Source organism: Pezoporus occidentalis, unplaced genomic scaffold (assembly GCF_034315485.1).
Source record: "Pezoporus occidentalis ecotype Australia unplaced genomic scaffold, CSIRO_AGI_Poc_V1 ctg58, whole genome shotgun sequence".
NCBI lineage: Eukaryota > Metazoa > Chordata > Aves > Psittaciformes > Psittacidae > Pezoporus > Pezoporus occidentalis.
The window spans coordinates 1,584,103-1,597,593 of record NW_026915921.1 but is presented as its reverse complement, the minus strand read 5'-3'; the positions used below and the strand labels follow the sequence as shown (position 1 = coordinate 1,597,593).

Here is a 13,491-nt window from a genome sequence, read left to right as displayed (position 1 = left end):
TCCTCCGCAAGCTATAGCCCCTATTTCTGTACACAGAAAAACACCATCACTATAATCCCCCAAAACCAAACCAAACCAACCAGACAAACAAAAAAAAACCACAAACACACACAGAGCACCATCTTAGTTTAAAAGCAAAATTACTTTAGTCTCAGGCTTAGAAAGCTGGGGCTGTTCAGCCTGGAGAAGTGAAGGCTGCGTGGAGACCTCATAGCAGCCTTCCAGTATCTGAATGAGGCCTACAGGGATGCTGGGGAGGGACTCTTCATTAGGGACTGTAGTGACAGGACAAGGGGTAATAGGTTAAAACTTAAACAGGGTAAGTTTAGACTGGATAATGCCAATGACACCAAGCTGTGTGGTTCGGTTGATACCCTGGAGGGAAGGAATGCCATTCAGAGGGACCTTGACATGCTTGTGAGGTGGGCTGATGCCAGCCTCATTAAGTTTAACCATGCCAAGTGCAAGGTCCTACACCTGGGTCGGAGCAATCCCAGGCACAGCGACAGGTTGGGCAGAGGAGAGATTCAGAGCAGCCCTGCGGAGAAGGACTTGGGGTGTTGGTTGATGAGAAAATGAACGTGAGCCGGCTTCAGTGTGCACTTGCAGCCCAGAAAGCCAACCGTATCCTGGACTGCATCAAAAGGAGCGTGACCAGCAGGTCAAAGGAGGTGATCCTGCCCCTCTACTCTGCTCTCAAGGCCAGGCTGGACGAAGCCTTAGGTGACATGGTTTAGCGTGAGGTGTCCCTGCCCATGGCAGGGGGTTTGGAACTAGATGATCTTAAGGTCCTTTCCAACCCTAACTATTCTATGATTCTAAAATCAATCCCAAATTTTGAGTGCCCACAATTAGTGTACTGGCTCCAATCACATCAACATACAGCTGTTTGCACTAGTTCTCTCTCTGTGAGAAAAACCTCTAAGAGAAGTGGGTGGCAGAGAGCATTCAAGTCAGGCACCCCTGCCTAAAGCCACTTCTTTTGTTTGTAATGAGCTGTCATTGATGCAGTCTGACAGCACAAAGCTTAGAGCAGAACAGGAGTCAAGGTAGATCCTTACAGCACTTTGAAGAACATTATGTGTACATTACATTTAATAGTTTCCAACAAACTTCAGCACTACTCACAATGGGATAGGCCATAATAAAGAAATACGTAGATTTTAAAGTGCCATGGCTTGCATTAATAGACTTAAGATTCAACTGACAGCCTTCTTTTCTTTCCCTCACCTTACGATGCTGATGTAATTAAGTTTGGTTTAGATGTCACTAATGACAGACACCGAAAACTTATGAAGGACATGACCAAAACTTATTAGTCAAGTTAAAAAAAAAAAAAATATTACATAATGTCATGCTCAGTTAGTTTGTTAAAGTGCCTGTCTTTCATTAACTTACTTTTCCATTTCAAAAGGCTAAGCATGTTTCCTTAACACCAATAATGGTCTTTTACAACTTTTTCTCCCCTCATCTACATTAACTCATCTCCTATATCCTCCAAGAAAAAAGAAAAAGGCATTTTAGTGTTGTTCTATTCCTCTGAAGACCCCATCCTTATTTGCTGACCACAGACTTCTCTTAAATCAGTAACTGCCACCTGTTTCTTCTGACAGATGGAGAGAATGTAAGTAGACCAAAGACAAGCAGTCCATGAGAAAGCAGTACTTGGCTGCATACAAAGTATATCCAAGTGCTGTTTCAGGGTCTTGCTCAGATATTGGTCCAGTTGGTAAACACCCAGGTTTGTAACTCCTAAGTAGTTGGTGGTGGTACAGGAAGAACATTTGATGGACATGGCTGAACCCTAATTCCGAGTTATTATGCACCAGCTCAGGCAGAAGCAAGACAGCCATGCCTGCACACACCCATGTTAAGTCCACCATGAATCCAGATATATTAGCTTAAATGACCAATCTTAGAAGAAAGCTGGCTCAGAAGATGGATGATCCTAACACAACATGCCATATGCATTTGCCCCTCTTCCCAACAGCTTTCTGAGTGCTGTAACTAAATGAGTTTCTCATTACTGTAAACCTCCTTTAGCTTCTGATGCTGTAGAGGAACATGCCTATCTCTACCCTTCACTGAACAACACCCTCTTTTGGGAATAAGTTCAGCAGTTAGTGATGCTATGCTTCCAGATTTCCTAAACAAGACCTTAAGGGGGAGGTAAAAGGGCAACTACACAAAAACTCAATTATTTCATTGCTGTCCACAGAAGTCTAAATACTTAAAAGCCTTGGCATAGAATTCACTTGCCAGTGTTTACATTCCTAACTCGGAAAACTACAGACAGTTATGGGCCCACGGAGCCCTTTAGATTTTTACAGGTCAAGTATTGTTTTTACTCACTACAGCTAACATATTAACCATATATTTAATATCAGTCACTACAGCTCTATATGATAGTGATGCATATATTTTTGCACGATCTTTGGAAAGCTTACCTCTTCAGCATATTCACAGATTTGGGACCTAAACCAACCACTGCCCAGCTCTCTACAGTGTTTGGTTTTAAGCAGAAAAGCTGTTACTTCCAAGAAGAGCAACAACTGACTTACAGATCAAAGTGAGCAAAGCCAACACTGCAATGCAAACTATGACTAAACTAACACTTCTGATACCTAGGCATAATTAGTAGCTAGAATAATAAAGATGGACATGTGAAAATTTAGATCTAGTACAGTGAAGTCCCCTAGGCTGTCAGCTAGACACCTCTATCCTGCCTGCTAACTTTTCCTGGAGAAGACAAGGAACAGCTATTTAGAGCAGCAAACACTGCCCCAACAGCTGATCACATCCTCCATCTGTTCACAGCTCAACACAGATCACTGAACTGATGCCAAAGCAGTTAAAAAAATAAAATTAAATCCCCAGTTTTTTCTAAGAGCAATTGCCAGCCATGGACACTCCCTGACATTAGTCCTTGCTGTCTACTGCAGCACAGGACTCCTGCCTCTGCCTTGCCACACCTCCCACAGCCATCGTCTAAAACAAGTAGAAGATGAGACCATAAGAGAATCCCTAAAACCCTGATACTGTGGCTGACAAGTCTGCTCCAGATCAAGGCGCTACAACTCGGGACTTCAAAATACTGACTTCTGCAACACTCTAAAAACTTAATTATTTATCTGGATGACTGTGGTCTCATGTTTTTGAAGCTGCCTTCAGAAGCAAACACTTGACAAAGCTACTTCAAACCAGTTCAATAGATCAGTGTGTTAAAGGATGACTTCTGTGAAGAGCTACTGCTCATGAGACCTTACCTTTGTGACATTTTACCTAAGTAACACTACAGAGGCATTTGTAGAGTATTCCATTTGATTTCTCTAGGCCTGAGAAGAGACACTATGTCACACTATTTTATGGAAATACCCAGAGCTTTTCTTCTGAGAAATGCACAATGGAGTCAATCTTTCATTTCGCCCCTATAAATGAGCAAAGTTAATCTTCGAGTTTTAAGAAATGTCACAGGGGGCCACTCCTCTCAACCCTTCCAAGCTTAAGCTTTGGGCTGGTTTCTTTATTATTAAAGGGAAGAAGCCACAACTGAATAGGCAAGTAGAAGCTAAGCACGGCCTCATACAGAAATTTTTAGTACTATCCAACTCCGGGCACCCAGCTTGTACAAAAAAATTCAGAACTTCATTTTATGAAGAGTGGAGAGATATGACCACTCTACAGAGCAGCAGAACAGGAGTGCCTCCCTCTCAGATGTCCAAGTGTCTTCTATCATCACCAAGAATTTTGAGATGGAGAGAACTACATCTGCAGCTTGTGCAACACATGGTAAATTGATTATTTAAGAACATGGTTAAAGTTCACACTCGAAATAGTTTCTCTCCAGCACTATCACTGGTCCAACTTGAACAACTTCAGTTCAACAGCCTCAAACAAGCTCACAAGCAGCCCTGCTGTTTTTTTCCCTAAAATCCACTTCATAAACCAGTGCTCAGACTAACTTCCGCACCACTAAAGCTGTACATTCTGTGATAAAAAAAAATAGGAAGAAAATATATGCTTCAAGAAAATTACCACGTTGCTCAGACCTATCTTTAATAACATTCCTAGTGTTTCCTCACATGGATAGGAGGTAAAGGTCATAAAGTCATAGGCTGCCTTGAATTTTTACAATATAAAATTAAGTAACTCTCATGTCAAAAGAGTAATGGCATATTTATTTTACTGCATTCTCAGACAAGTCTCAGTTTGGACAGTTCCCATAATAACATTAAGAGCAGCATCATAACTGTCATGTCCCAGCTGAACTCACTTGCAGCACAAGAAATTCTGAACTTGTAAATAAGTTCTCTTTCTCTGTTCATATCCTCAACTGCAGCATTCTTCCATCCATTCAACTGAATTTGTTCCTCTTGTTTAATTATGCTAGGAAAATTTCACACATCGAATACTCCTTTTCAAAACAAAACAGTTCAAAGCTATCTCAGTCGCTATTAAAATAGAAGTTATGTCAAGAAAGGAAAATGTAGGAACTGTTTCCATTACCTTAATAAAATGGGGTATATGACCGCCTTTCCCACCAGGGAAGGAGCACAAACAAATATTAAATCTTCTTTGATTACCCAGATCCATACAAACCTGAAACACTGCCTAGCACATCCATGAAGTCCTTTACGTGCTAAGCAAAGCAAGTTCAGTTCCCAGTTACCTCTCCTAATAACTTCTCCACAACACATCTTCAGCAGACCTGTATTTGTTAAGGAGCACACTCACTACACATACATAAGGGGCTAAACATTAGTCTTGTAGGCATCAAACACCAGCAAATCGAATTTCCACATCCACTCATCATTCCTTGCCAGACATGGGGAAGAGAACAAGCCTGGATTCCTTCCTGACACAGGCTGTGTCAGAAAGGATCTGAGGGCTCACCTCAAGGTGGGATATGACTAGAAAGGATAAATGCCAAATACCACCAGATGTCAAATATCACCAAAATACAGGGATATTAAATTAAATATCAGATGAAGCTTCAAGTATTCCTTTGCGATCAAAAGGATGCAGGATAAGAACTACACAAGAAGCCTGAACATTCTTATCAATGTGAGAATTTTAACACATTTCACATGTTTCAGAACTGTCTTTACATATTAATCTAGTTCCAAATCAACAGGGTTTCGTCTTCACAGTCAGGAAACAGAAGTGTTGAGAGGAAGGGAGTCACAGTGTTTTCTGGAGCAAAATATTTATCTCTCTCATTCTCTCTCAACAATTTTGCAACCAATACAGCAAGGGGGGGGGGGGGGGGGGGGGGGGGAACAACCAATCAAGCAAAACAAATCCTTTGCCTTCACACCGAATCGAATATTTCATAGCAAAGCCGTAAGAGGATACTTCGCTAGTGCAGCTTAGACACTGCTGAACCAAATGCCATTTTTCTGAATGCACTTTTCACATGTTTCATTTAACAATTCACAAACAATTATTCTCATTATCAATTGACCATGGTACAGCAGGTGCAGGAGGTGGGGAGAAATGGAGCACTCAGGGACTGGATATACGTCAAGGTCATGAGTACACAAAGGCACACACTTCCCAGGAGCAGTATTACAAGATCTGAAGGTACCACTAACACAGTGCCTGTGGTCTCAACTCTATTAGCTGAAAAATACCTTAACTGATCACGGGAAGAAGCCAAGAAAGAGCTATTAATGTGAATGTTATGCAACTATTAAGCTTGGTTTAAAGTTTGAAATGTTCTAGGTAGATTCATTTAAATCACAATAGATTCTCTTCCTAAATTAGTGAATTAACTCAACCATACCACCTAAACCCAGTCCTAATAGCTTCAGCCCATTCTGTTACATCTCCTTTTATTAAAAAGCCAAGCAGAGCATAAGTTCTTCAGAGAAGGGACTGTATGTTTAAAAACAAGAAAGACGCAATTGCATTTAGTAAGAGGAATACATGTGTTACTGTCAAAAAGACTTCTTTTTCACCACGTGTTTAGACATACCTGCTTCCTCAGCCTGAACAGTAGAAGTTTTAAAAGTATTTTAAGTATTGGAATTTATCTAGTTTACCTAAGCCTTGACAAAAATTGGCTGAAGTTTGCTTTTGAGGAGGAGGAAGCCCTATAAAAGTACTACAGAAGTACAAAAGCTAGCTGTTTGCTGACATTCTGAGCTCCTGACAAAGCTCTGCTTTTGTACACTCTTTCTTTTGGATATTTGAATCATGGAGGGGGAAGAGAGGAAAGGGAAAATCTTATCCAACAAATCAAGCACAGAGATCAGTAAAATGTAACGAACTACAAAGTTGCTGAAAAAATTGGTCTACAAGGTAGCAATGTATGGTCTGCTGTGTATAGAATCTGTTTAGAAAGGAATATCTCATAATAAATAATCCAGTGAAATTGGACAATTCTGAAACATACAGTTCTCAACTGTAAGGAGAGTTAAGACATTAGTACACTTGACAGACAATACTTTGAAAAAAAACAAGTGAGAGAATTGTAAAATGGCTACTAAATTATTCCCCTTAATAACACAAGACCAGCCAGGCCTGTAACAAAAACTGCTACTGTAGCTGATCAGCCACTGACAGACAACTCTTCACTCCAGTTCAGCGCCTGAACATACTAAGCAACAGCCAATTTTACTACAGTATATGAGTTATGCAGTGATTGATAATCAAATGCATCTCACAGCATCAATAAGACAATTATCAGTCAAAAAGTGATGGGATCAAGTTATGAAGGCCTGATGCAATGCATCGATTAAAGAAACAAAAAAGAAAAACCTAAAAGCAAAAAAATCACACAACACAAAATCCCCAAAACAAATAAAAAAAAACCACAAAAACCCCAAAACACCACACAGAAAGCAAGACCTATTTGTTTAAATATATACATTAAACTTCAAAATATTTATTTTATTGTTACAAATGGCTTATTTAAAGGATACTTGACTCTCCATAACATTGCTATGAACAGTTCTGTAAAGAAAAAAATAAAACTAGGGAAGTCCTGCAGTAACACCACACAACTAAATTAATTAGTTTCCAATTCCAGTTAAAGTTGAAGCAGTTACAGGTTTCCAAAACTGAGATATTCCCTTGCACTGAAACACTGCCAAAGCATCCTTAATTTCACTATCATTCTAAAACATCTGACAGTGCTAGAGAGGATGAATCTGGATGCTATAAAGCATGTGCATGGGGCAATATAGATAGCTTCCAGGAAGATTCCATTAGGAGTTGCCCACTTGCATCCCAGAACAAGACTCAACATGTACTCTGATGCAGAACTTAGCCTAAAGTCTTAAAAACCTCCAGATAAGATATATAAAATCCACAAAGTATATTTGTTAGCTCTAAGAGGCTTAGCCAGAACTTCAATACTGAGAGGTGTGCTTTTAGTTTCAACCATAAATACAGCCATTTTATAACTCTGCTCAATCTGTTGTTTAAAGCATGTTAAAAGTATACCTGATGCTGGGCAATTACTGACACACAAGAATGCAAAGTGCAAACAGTATTATTCCTTAAACATCTCCTTTCATTCTATTTTAGACAAGTTTTGGAAAAGTATCTAATAGAATATTAGTAGAAGAAGGATGTGACCACTACATCCAGAGTGGATGCCCTAAAACTGGGGAAGTGACAAAAGCTGGAAACAGACAGCTTGGTAACAATTAGAAAACATTGTGCTGTGCCGCAAATATTAAATTCATGGGGGCTTTATATTTTGTATTTTCAGAGATTAAAAATACAAATTTGTCCAGCAGAGAATTGGCTGATGAGTTCTCCTACCCACTAACAGGAACTTTACAATATTCTGTGTAAGATTAAAGTAAAGCAACTCTGGTTACTACTTTACAGCTACTAATGCGTTGCTTACTCTCCATCCAGCCAAAATAAATACTGCACCTAATTTAGAAGTGATCAGCCATGTAAAATACACAGTTTTCTTTCTCAAGTTCATCCAGAAATAACTCTTTGAGTCTTTCACTCAAAGAACGAAGTCTTTTTTGACCACGTACCCTTAACTAGCAAATTATTAACCATTAAGGAGATCCCATTTTCATGTAAGTAACAGTCCTGTAATGATGCTTTAAGATTTCACCTTTGCTTTCATCTTTGAAACAAGATTATCAGTTAACTTTTAAGCACTGGCAACTTTCATATGTCACCAGTGCTGGAAAATTTTCATTTTCAATGAAAATGTCACTGAAACCAGTCTGGAGAAAGTAACACCAACTTTAAAGGAGTATTACAGAGTATAAGCATTTACTTTTCAGAAACTGAGCACAGGGATTTATCTATCCTCAAAATCTAATTCTAACATGTTTATCATTTGATTAAATAAGTTGGAGGTTTATTCCACCTTAACTAACTTCTTAATTCTCCATTTATCCATCAGTCTTCAGAATCACTTGTACTACACTCAAGGGAAATGGAAACATTTGACAAATCGCAAACACATTAAGAGTACAAGCAAAAAAGATCAATTAAGACAAAGTTACAAATGTATTCAAAATAATATATTGTGCATGCTTATGAGAGTAGGAATAATATACCAGTACATGTAATTTCCCAGAAATTTGGTACTGTAATACTGTATTTAATTTTGGAGACATGACTTATGCTTTCTAAGTGCAGACTTGTGAAGACTGAGAAATTTTGTTAGGCTCTACCTAGTGTGAAAGAAAGAAGAAACACGAAATAAGGAGACAAGCAGTGATGCTGCCCTTCAAAGACGAATTTCTGACAGTGTCATCAGGTCAGAACTAAAGTCCTAGGCTACACCTAACCACAAGATACAAACATCAAAATATAAAAATAGTGGAGACTTCACTATTTCAATCATATCAACGTCCCATTCTGCATATCACTCCACTGCTTGTCTTACTTCCCTTAGCATTATCATGTTTATCCCAACAATACCAAGGAACCTGGTCCTGGAAAAGCTTGCAGGCTAAGATGTAAAACAAGATCCATCTTACTGCAAAAGGTTTAACCAGGAGACAGTTTAGTGATGACTTGAAAAGTTACAAATAAAAACTTGCACACCTCTTCACTATTATGCACATTGTTCTTCTGGACATGTGAATCACGTAAGGCCTACTGTCCCAAAAGGAAATTATGCCTGAAGTAAGTGTCAGATTAGACAGACATTACACCAGAAATGGTTAATCTGTGGCACTGTGGATTTTGGGTAACCAAGTATGAGACAGTAGAAAGACAAGTTGTAAAGAGCAGGGGAAACAAAAAAAAAATCTACAATCATCAAATTGCTTGCTGAATTATCAAAATAGGCACAAAATTACATGGAGAACAAAAAAAAAAGCCCAACCATTTTTTACATCATATTTCAGACACTTTACAACACAATAGCCATTTCTTCTATTTCCCCCTCAGATGCACAAGTTTCTGAGAGCGTGAGAGGAAACAGAGCAGGCTGTATGACATACACGTGGAAGTCTGAAGATGCTGTCAGCAGGAAATGCTTTTGTAAATATGACGCCTAAACGCAAGCCCTGCACAGATAACAAAAAAACTGAGGTAATCTTTGTGAGAGAAAGGAACATAAACTTATTTACTCTTCTGTCACTGGAGCCAGCAGGATACCTGTCTAAAGGCCTAATCCCTGAGCAGTTTTTCATTAAGAAAAAGACCAAGTAAACCACACAATCTGCTCCCAATAAATTTCACCATATTATGAAAGAACGTAACAGATCTAAATTATTCTGAGGCACCGGAGTGCAAACCACAGCTCGAGCTATAATGAACCTCTCATGTTTAATGAAGTTGTCTAGCGCAAAAAGGGCTCAATATTAACGGAAAAGGGGGGGGGGGGGAGACGAGACATACAAAGCTGTATTTCTCCTTCTTCAAGGCCTGCCCACCTATTTGTTACACCTCCCTCACCAAGGTGGGGCCCGAGCCCTAAGACCCCCGGGGATGGGGACCCTGGAGCTGGCTCCTGCCGGGATTTCAGGAGAAGCCCCAGGACGACACGGCCCAGAGCAGCCGGCGCTGCCCTTCCCCCACAAAGGGTGGGGAGCGGCGGACACTGCCCAGCCCCACCACCCCGCCACACCGCGGCCCCCCGCCACTGCCGGGGCCCAGCACTCGTCTCCCCCGCCTCGCCGAGGCCCCGGGGTACGCACCCACCGATAAGGGCCGGGGGAGTGAGAGGATAGCGCGGCGGCAGCCCCCCACCCCCCTCCCGGCTACCTCCGCCGCCCGCGTGGGTGTGTGCCGGGCCCGCCGCAGCGGCATGTCACCGCCGCCCGCCCCGGCCCCGTCCCCCCCCTCACCTCACTGTGTCCCGCCGCGGCCCCGGCGCCGCCCAGGGCTCCGTTACCGGCGGCCGGCGGTGTCAGCAGGCCGCCCACCGCGCTCGGTGAGGCGGCGGCCGCCTGGGTCGCAGCCCTCAGAGGGGCCGCTCCCGCCGCCGCCCCGGCCTTGCCCAGGCCGCCAGCACCTCCGCCGCCGCTGGGGCCCGGCCCGCCGGTGCTGCTGAGGCCGCCGCCCCGCTTGTTCTTCCGGCGCTTGGCTCCGCGTTTGGCGTCGGCCGGACTCATCGTGCCTGACACCCGGGCAAGGGAGGAGGGAGCGGGGAGGGGAAGGAGGGGAAGGAGCGCGGGGCCGACGAGAGCGCCCGGGAGCGGAGGGGACGGGCAGGTCCGGGGCACGGTCCACCCCGGGCGTCTCGGAGCAGGGAGCACCGACTGTCACGGCAACGGGGACTCCTTCGGCCCCAGCGCCGCTGACCAGAGTTACCGTCCAATATGGCGGACACAAGGGGAAAGTGATCCCCCTTTACGTCGGGGGGCTCCCCCTTGCGCTGACGGGAACCCGCGTCGCGGAGCATGCTGGGATGTGCAGTTCCCGCACCGCAGACAACCATTAGCTCCCGCGGCAGGAGGAACTACAGCTCCTGTCGTTCCCTGCGAGGCCCGCTTAGGCGCGGCCGGTGAGCTCATCCGTCCCCGCGGTGCAAGCTGGGAATCGTAGTCCCCTCCGGCGCCGTTACCCTCGCCGGCCGGCGTCGCCACCCCGGTCAAGGGACTACACCGTCGCCCGGGAGCCGGCGAGCACCACGTGATGCCCATCGCCGCACCTTAAAGGGGCCGCAGGTCTCATAGAGGGGTAAGGCAGCGGGAGCCGTGTTTCGTCAGAGCAGTGGGTGGGCTGCGGGCCCTTCGGCGGGGACAATCCGCTCTGCCAGAGCACAGCCCTTCCATGTGGGGCTGCTTGGGTGTTGCTGCCTGCGACTGGCTTTGCCCCCCTGCCTTGCACGACGCCAGCTGGGCAAGGCAGGCTCAGAATGGGGGGTGACACCCTTCAGGCTGGTGCCTGAGGTCGCTGAAGTGCCCTGAGGTCCTTGGATGCTCCTCATGGCCGGAGGAATGAGCTCCTCCAAAAAGATGATCTCTTGTAGGTGAAGTGCCATAAAACAGAGCAGCCAGTCTGCTACTCCTCCCACCATTACCTGCTAGTGGGTTATGAATCACTTCTGCAGTCATCGAGTCATAGAATAGTTAGCATTGGGAAGGACCTTAAAATCATCTAATTCCAACCCCCCTGCCATGGGCAGGGGCACCATACACTAAACCATGTCACCCAAGGCTCTCTCCAACCTGGCCTTGAACACGACCAGGGATGGAGCATTCATAACTTCCCTGGGCAACCCATTCCAGTGCTTCACCACCCTTACAGGAAAGAATTTCCTCCTTATATCCAACCTAAACTTCCCCTGTTTAAGTTTTAACCTGTTACCCCTTGTCCTGTCACTACAGTCCTAATGAAGAGTCCCTCCCCAGCATCCCTACAGGCCCCCTTCAGATACTGGAAGGCTGCTATGAGGTCTCCACGCAGCCTTCTCTTCTCCAGGCGGAACAGCCCCAACTTCCTCAGCCTCTCTTCACACGGGAGGTGCTCCAGTCCCCTGATCATCCTCGTGGCCTCCTCTGGACTTGTTCCAACAGTTCCATGTCCTTTTTATGTTGAGGAAACCAGAACTGCACACAATACTCCAGGTGAGGTCTCACAAGAGCAGAGTAGAGGGGCAGGATCACCTCCTTCGACCTGCTGGTCACACTCCTTTTAATGCAGCTCAGGATACAGTTGGCTTTCTGGTCTGCCAGCACACACTGAAGCCGGCTCACGTTCATTTTCTTGTCGACCAACACCCCCAAGTCCTTCTCCACAGGGCTGCTCTGAATCTCTTCTCTGCCATAGTTTCCCTAGGTTGTTTTCCACAATGTACAATCACACATGTGGGCCCAGGAAAAATGCAATGAATAGCTTTAAACTGAAAGAGGGTAGGTTTAGATTAGTAGAAGCTCTTCCCTGTGGGGTGCTGAGGCGCTGGCACAGGGCGCCCAGAGAAGCTGTGGCTGCCCCATCCCTGGCAGTGTTCAACACCAGGTTGGATGGGGCTTGGAACAATCTCATCTAGTGGCAGGTGCCCCTGCCCGTGGCAGGGGGGTGGAACCGCATGAGGTTTAAGGCCCCTTCAACCCAAACCATTCTGTGATTCTATGATGATTCTATCATTTGATGTGACTGGGTGGCGTGATGTAAAGTTATAGCTATGAGCATATTAAACCCAGTGATAACTTCTAGCAAAATAAAATCTTATTGCAGAGTTAAAATTTTCTTGGCATTGCATGGTAACAGTGATGGGTGAGGGTGCAGTTCAGGAGCACCAGCATATTTGCCTTTCATTCACTGATGATCATACAGGCTTAAAAAGCCATGGAAAAGACAGCTCAGGAGTTTTGGGAGAGAGCAGGAAGAAGGCACTAATTTCAGTGTGTCCTGATGAGTGGTTAGCAGCTCCACTAGAAGCTACCATCCATGCTGAAGCTGTTCAGGCTTTGCTTGCCTCAGTACACATGGAGGAGCTTTGCATGTACACGCAGGCAGCTGTGAAACCAGGAGAACATGTTTGTTCATTCTGTGGTCTAGTCAATGGTGAGGGTTTTGGGGCAGGGCTTTAGTCTTCATAAATGTTCCCAGTGCTCAGCACACATGGAGCTGCATAAACAGCAAATGACAGCGGCAGGAGTAGGGGCTATGCAAACCTCTTGCATTGTATGAAGACTTTTGGCACAAACAAATAAATTCTAGGCCTTGTAGTATAAATTTGAAGTCGACTTCTTGTGATATCTCTTCTTAATATGTGGCATTGTTTTCAGAGCTAACATCTTTCGCTAGAAATGGTGACATGTCTTATTTCAGCCTTATATTGGGCCATCTTTTTCTTCCTTTTGGAATTATATTTTCACTTGGCCCCTGTTTATTTAACAACATGCTTCTGAACGAAAGATTACAGCTCTGTCAGTCTCTCTATTCCCTATGTATTACAGATAAAAAGCATTATTATGATAAACTATTATAGTAAAATCGCTCAACTGTACAGGAGCTAAAGTAATGCTACTTAGTCTGACATCACAGTATTAAATTCCCATACTCTCATTATAGAAACATAAATGTTTTCCTTTTACACTTCAGAAA

The 13,491-nt window shown here is 44.0% G+C and overlaps 1 protein-coding gene across 3 annotated transcripts in view; it reads right to left on the bottom strand.

Annotated features, from left to right (window-relative positions):
• Nucleotides 1-10,810, bottom strand: part of FAM193A (family with sequence similarity 193 member A) — a 79,896-nt gene extending 69,086 nt beyond the window's left edge. For 2 of the 3 annotated variants that reach the window (XM_062638676.1, XM_062638677.1), the window contains exon 1: nucleotides 10,284-10,809. In XM_062638676.1, coding sequence (XP_062494660.1) covers nucleotides 10,284-10,550 — 267 coding nt within the window. In that variant the 5' untranslated portion in view covers nucleotides 10,551-10,809. Of the gene's footprint in view, nucleotides 1-10,283 lie in introns of all 3 variants that reach the window. The other variant, XM_062638678.1, reaches the window with a different exon arrangement.
• Between the last annotated feature and the right edge of the window lie 2,681 nt (nucleotides 10,811-13,491).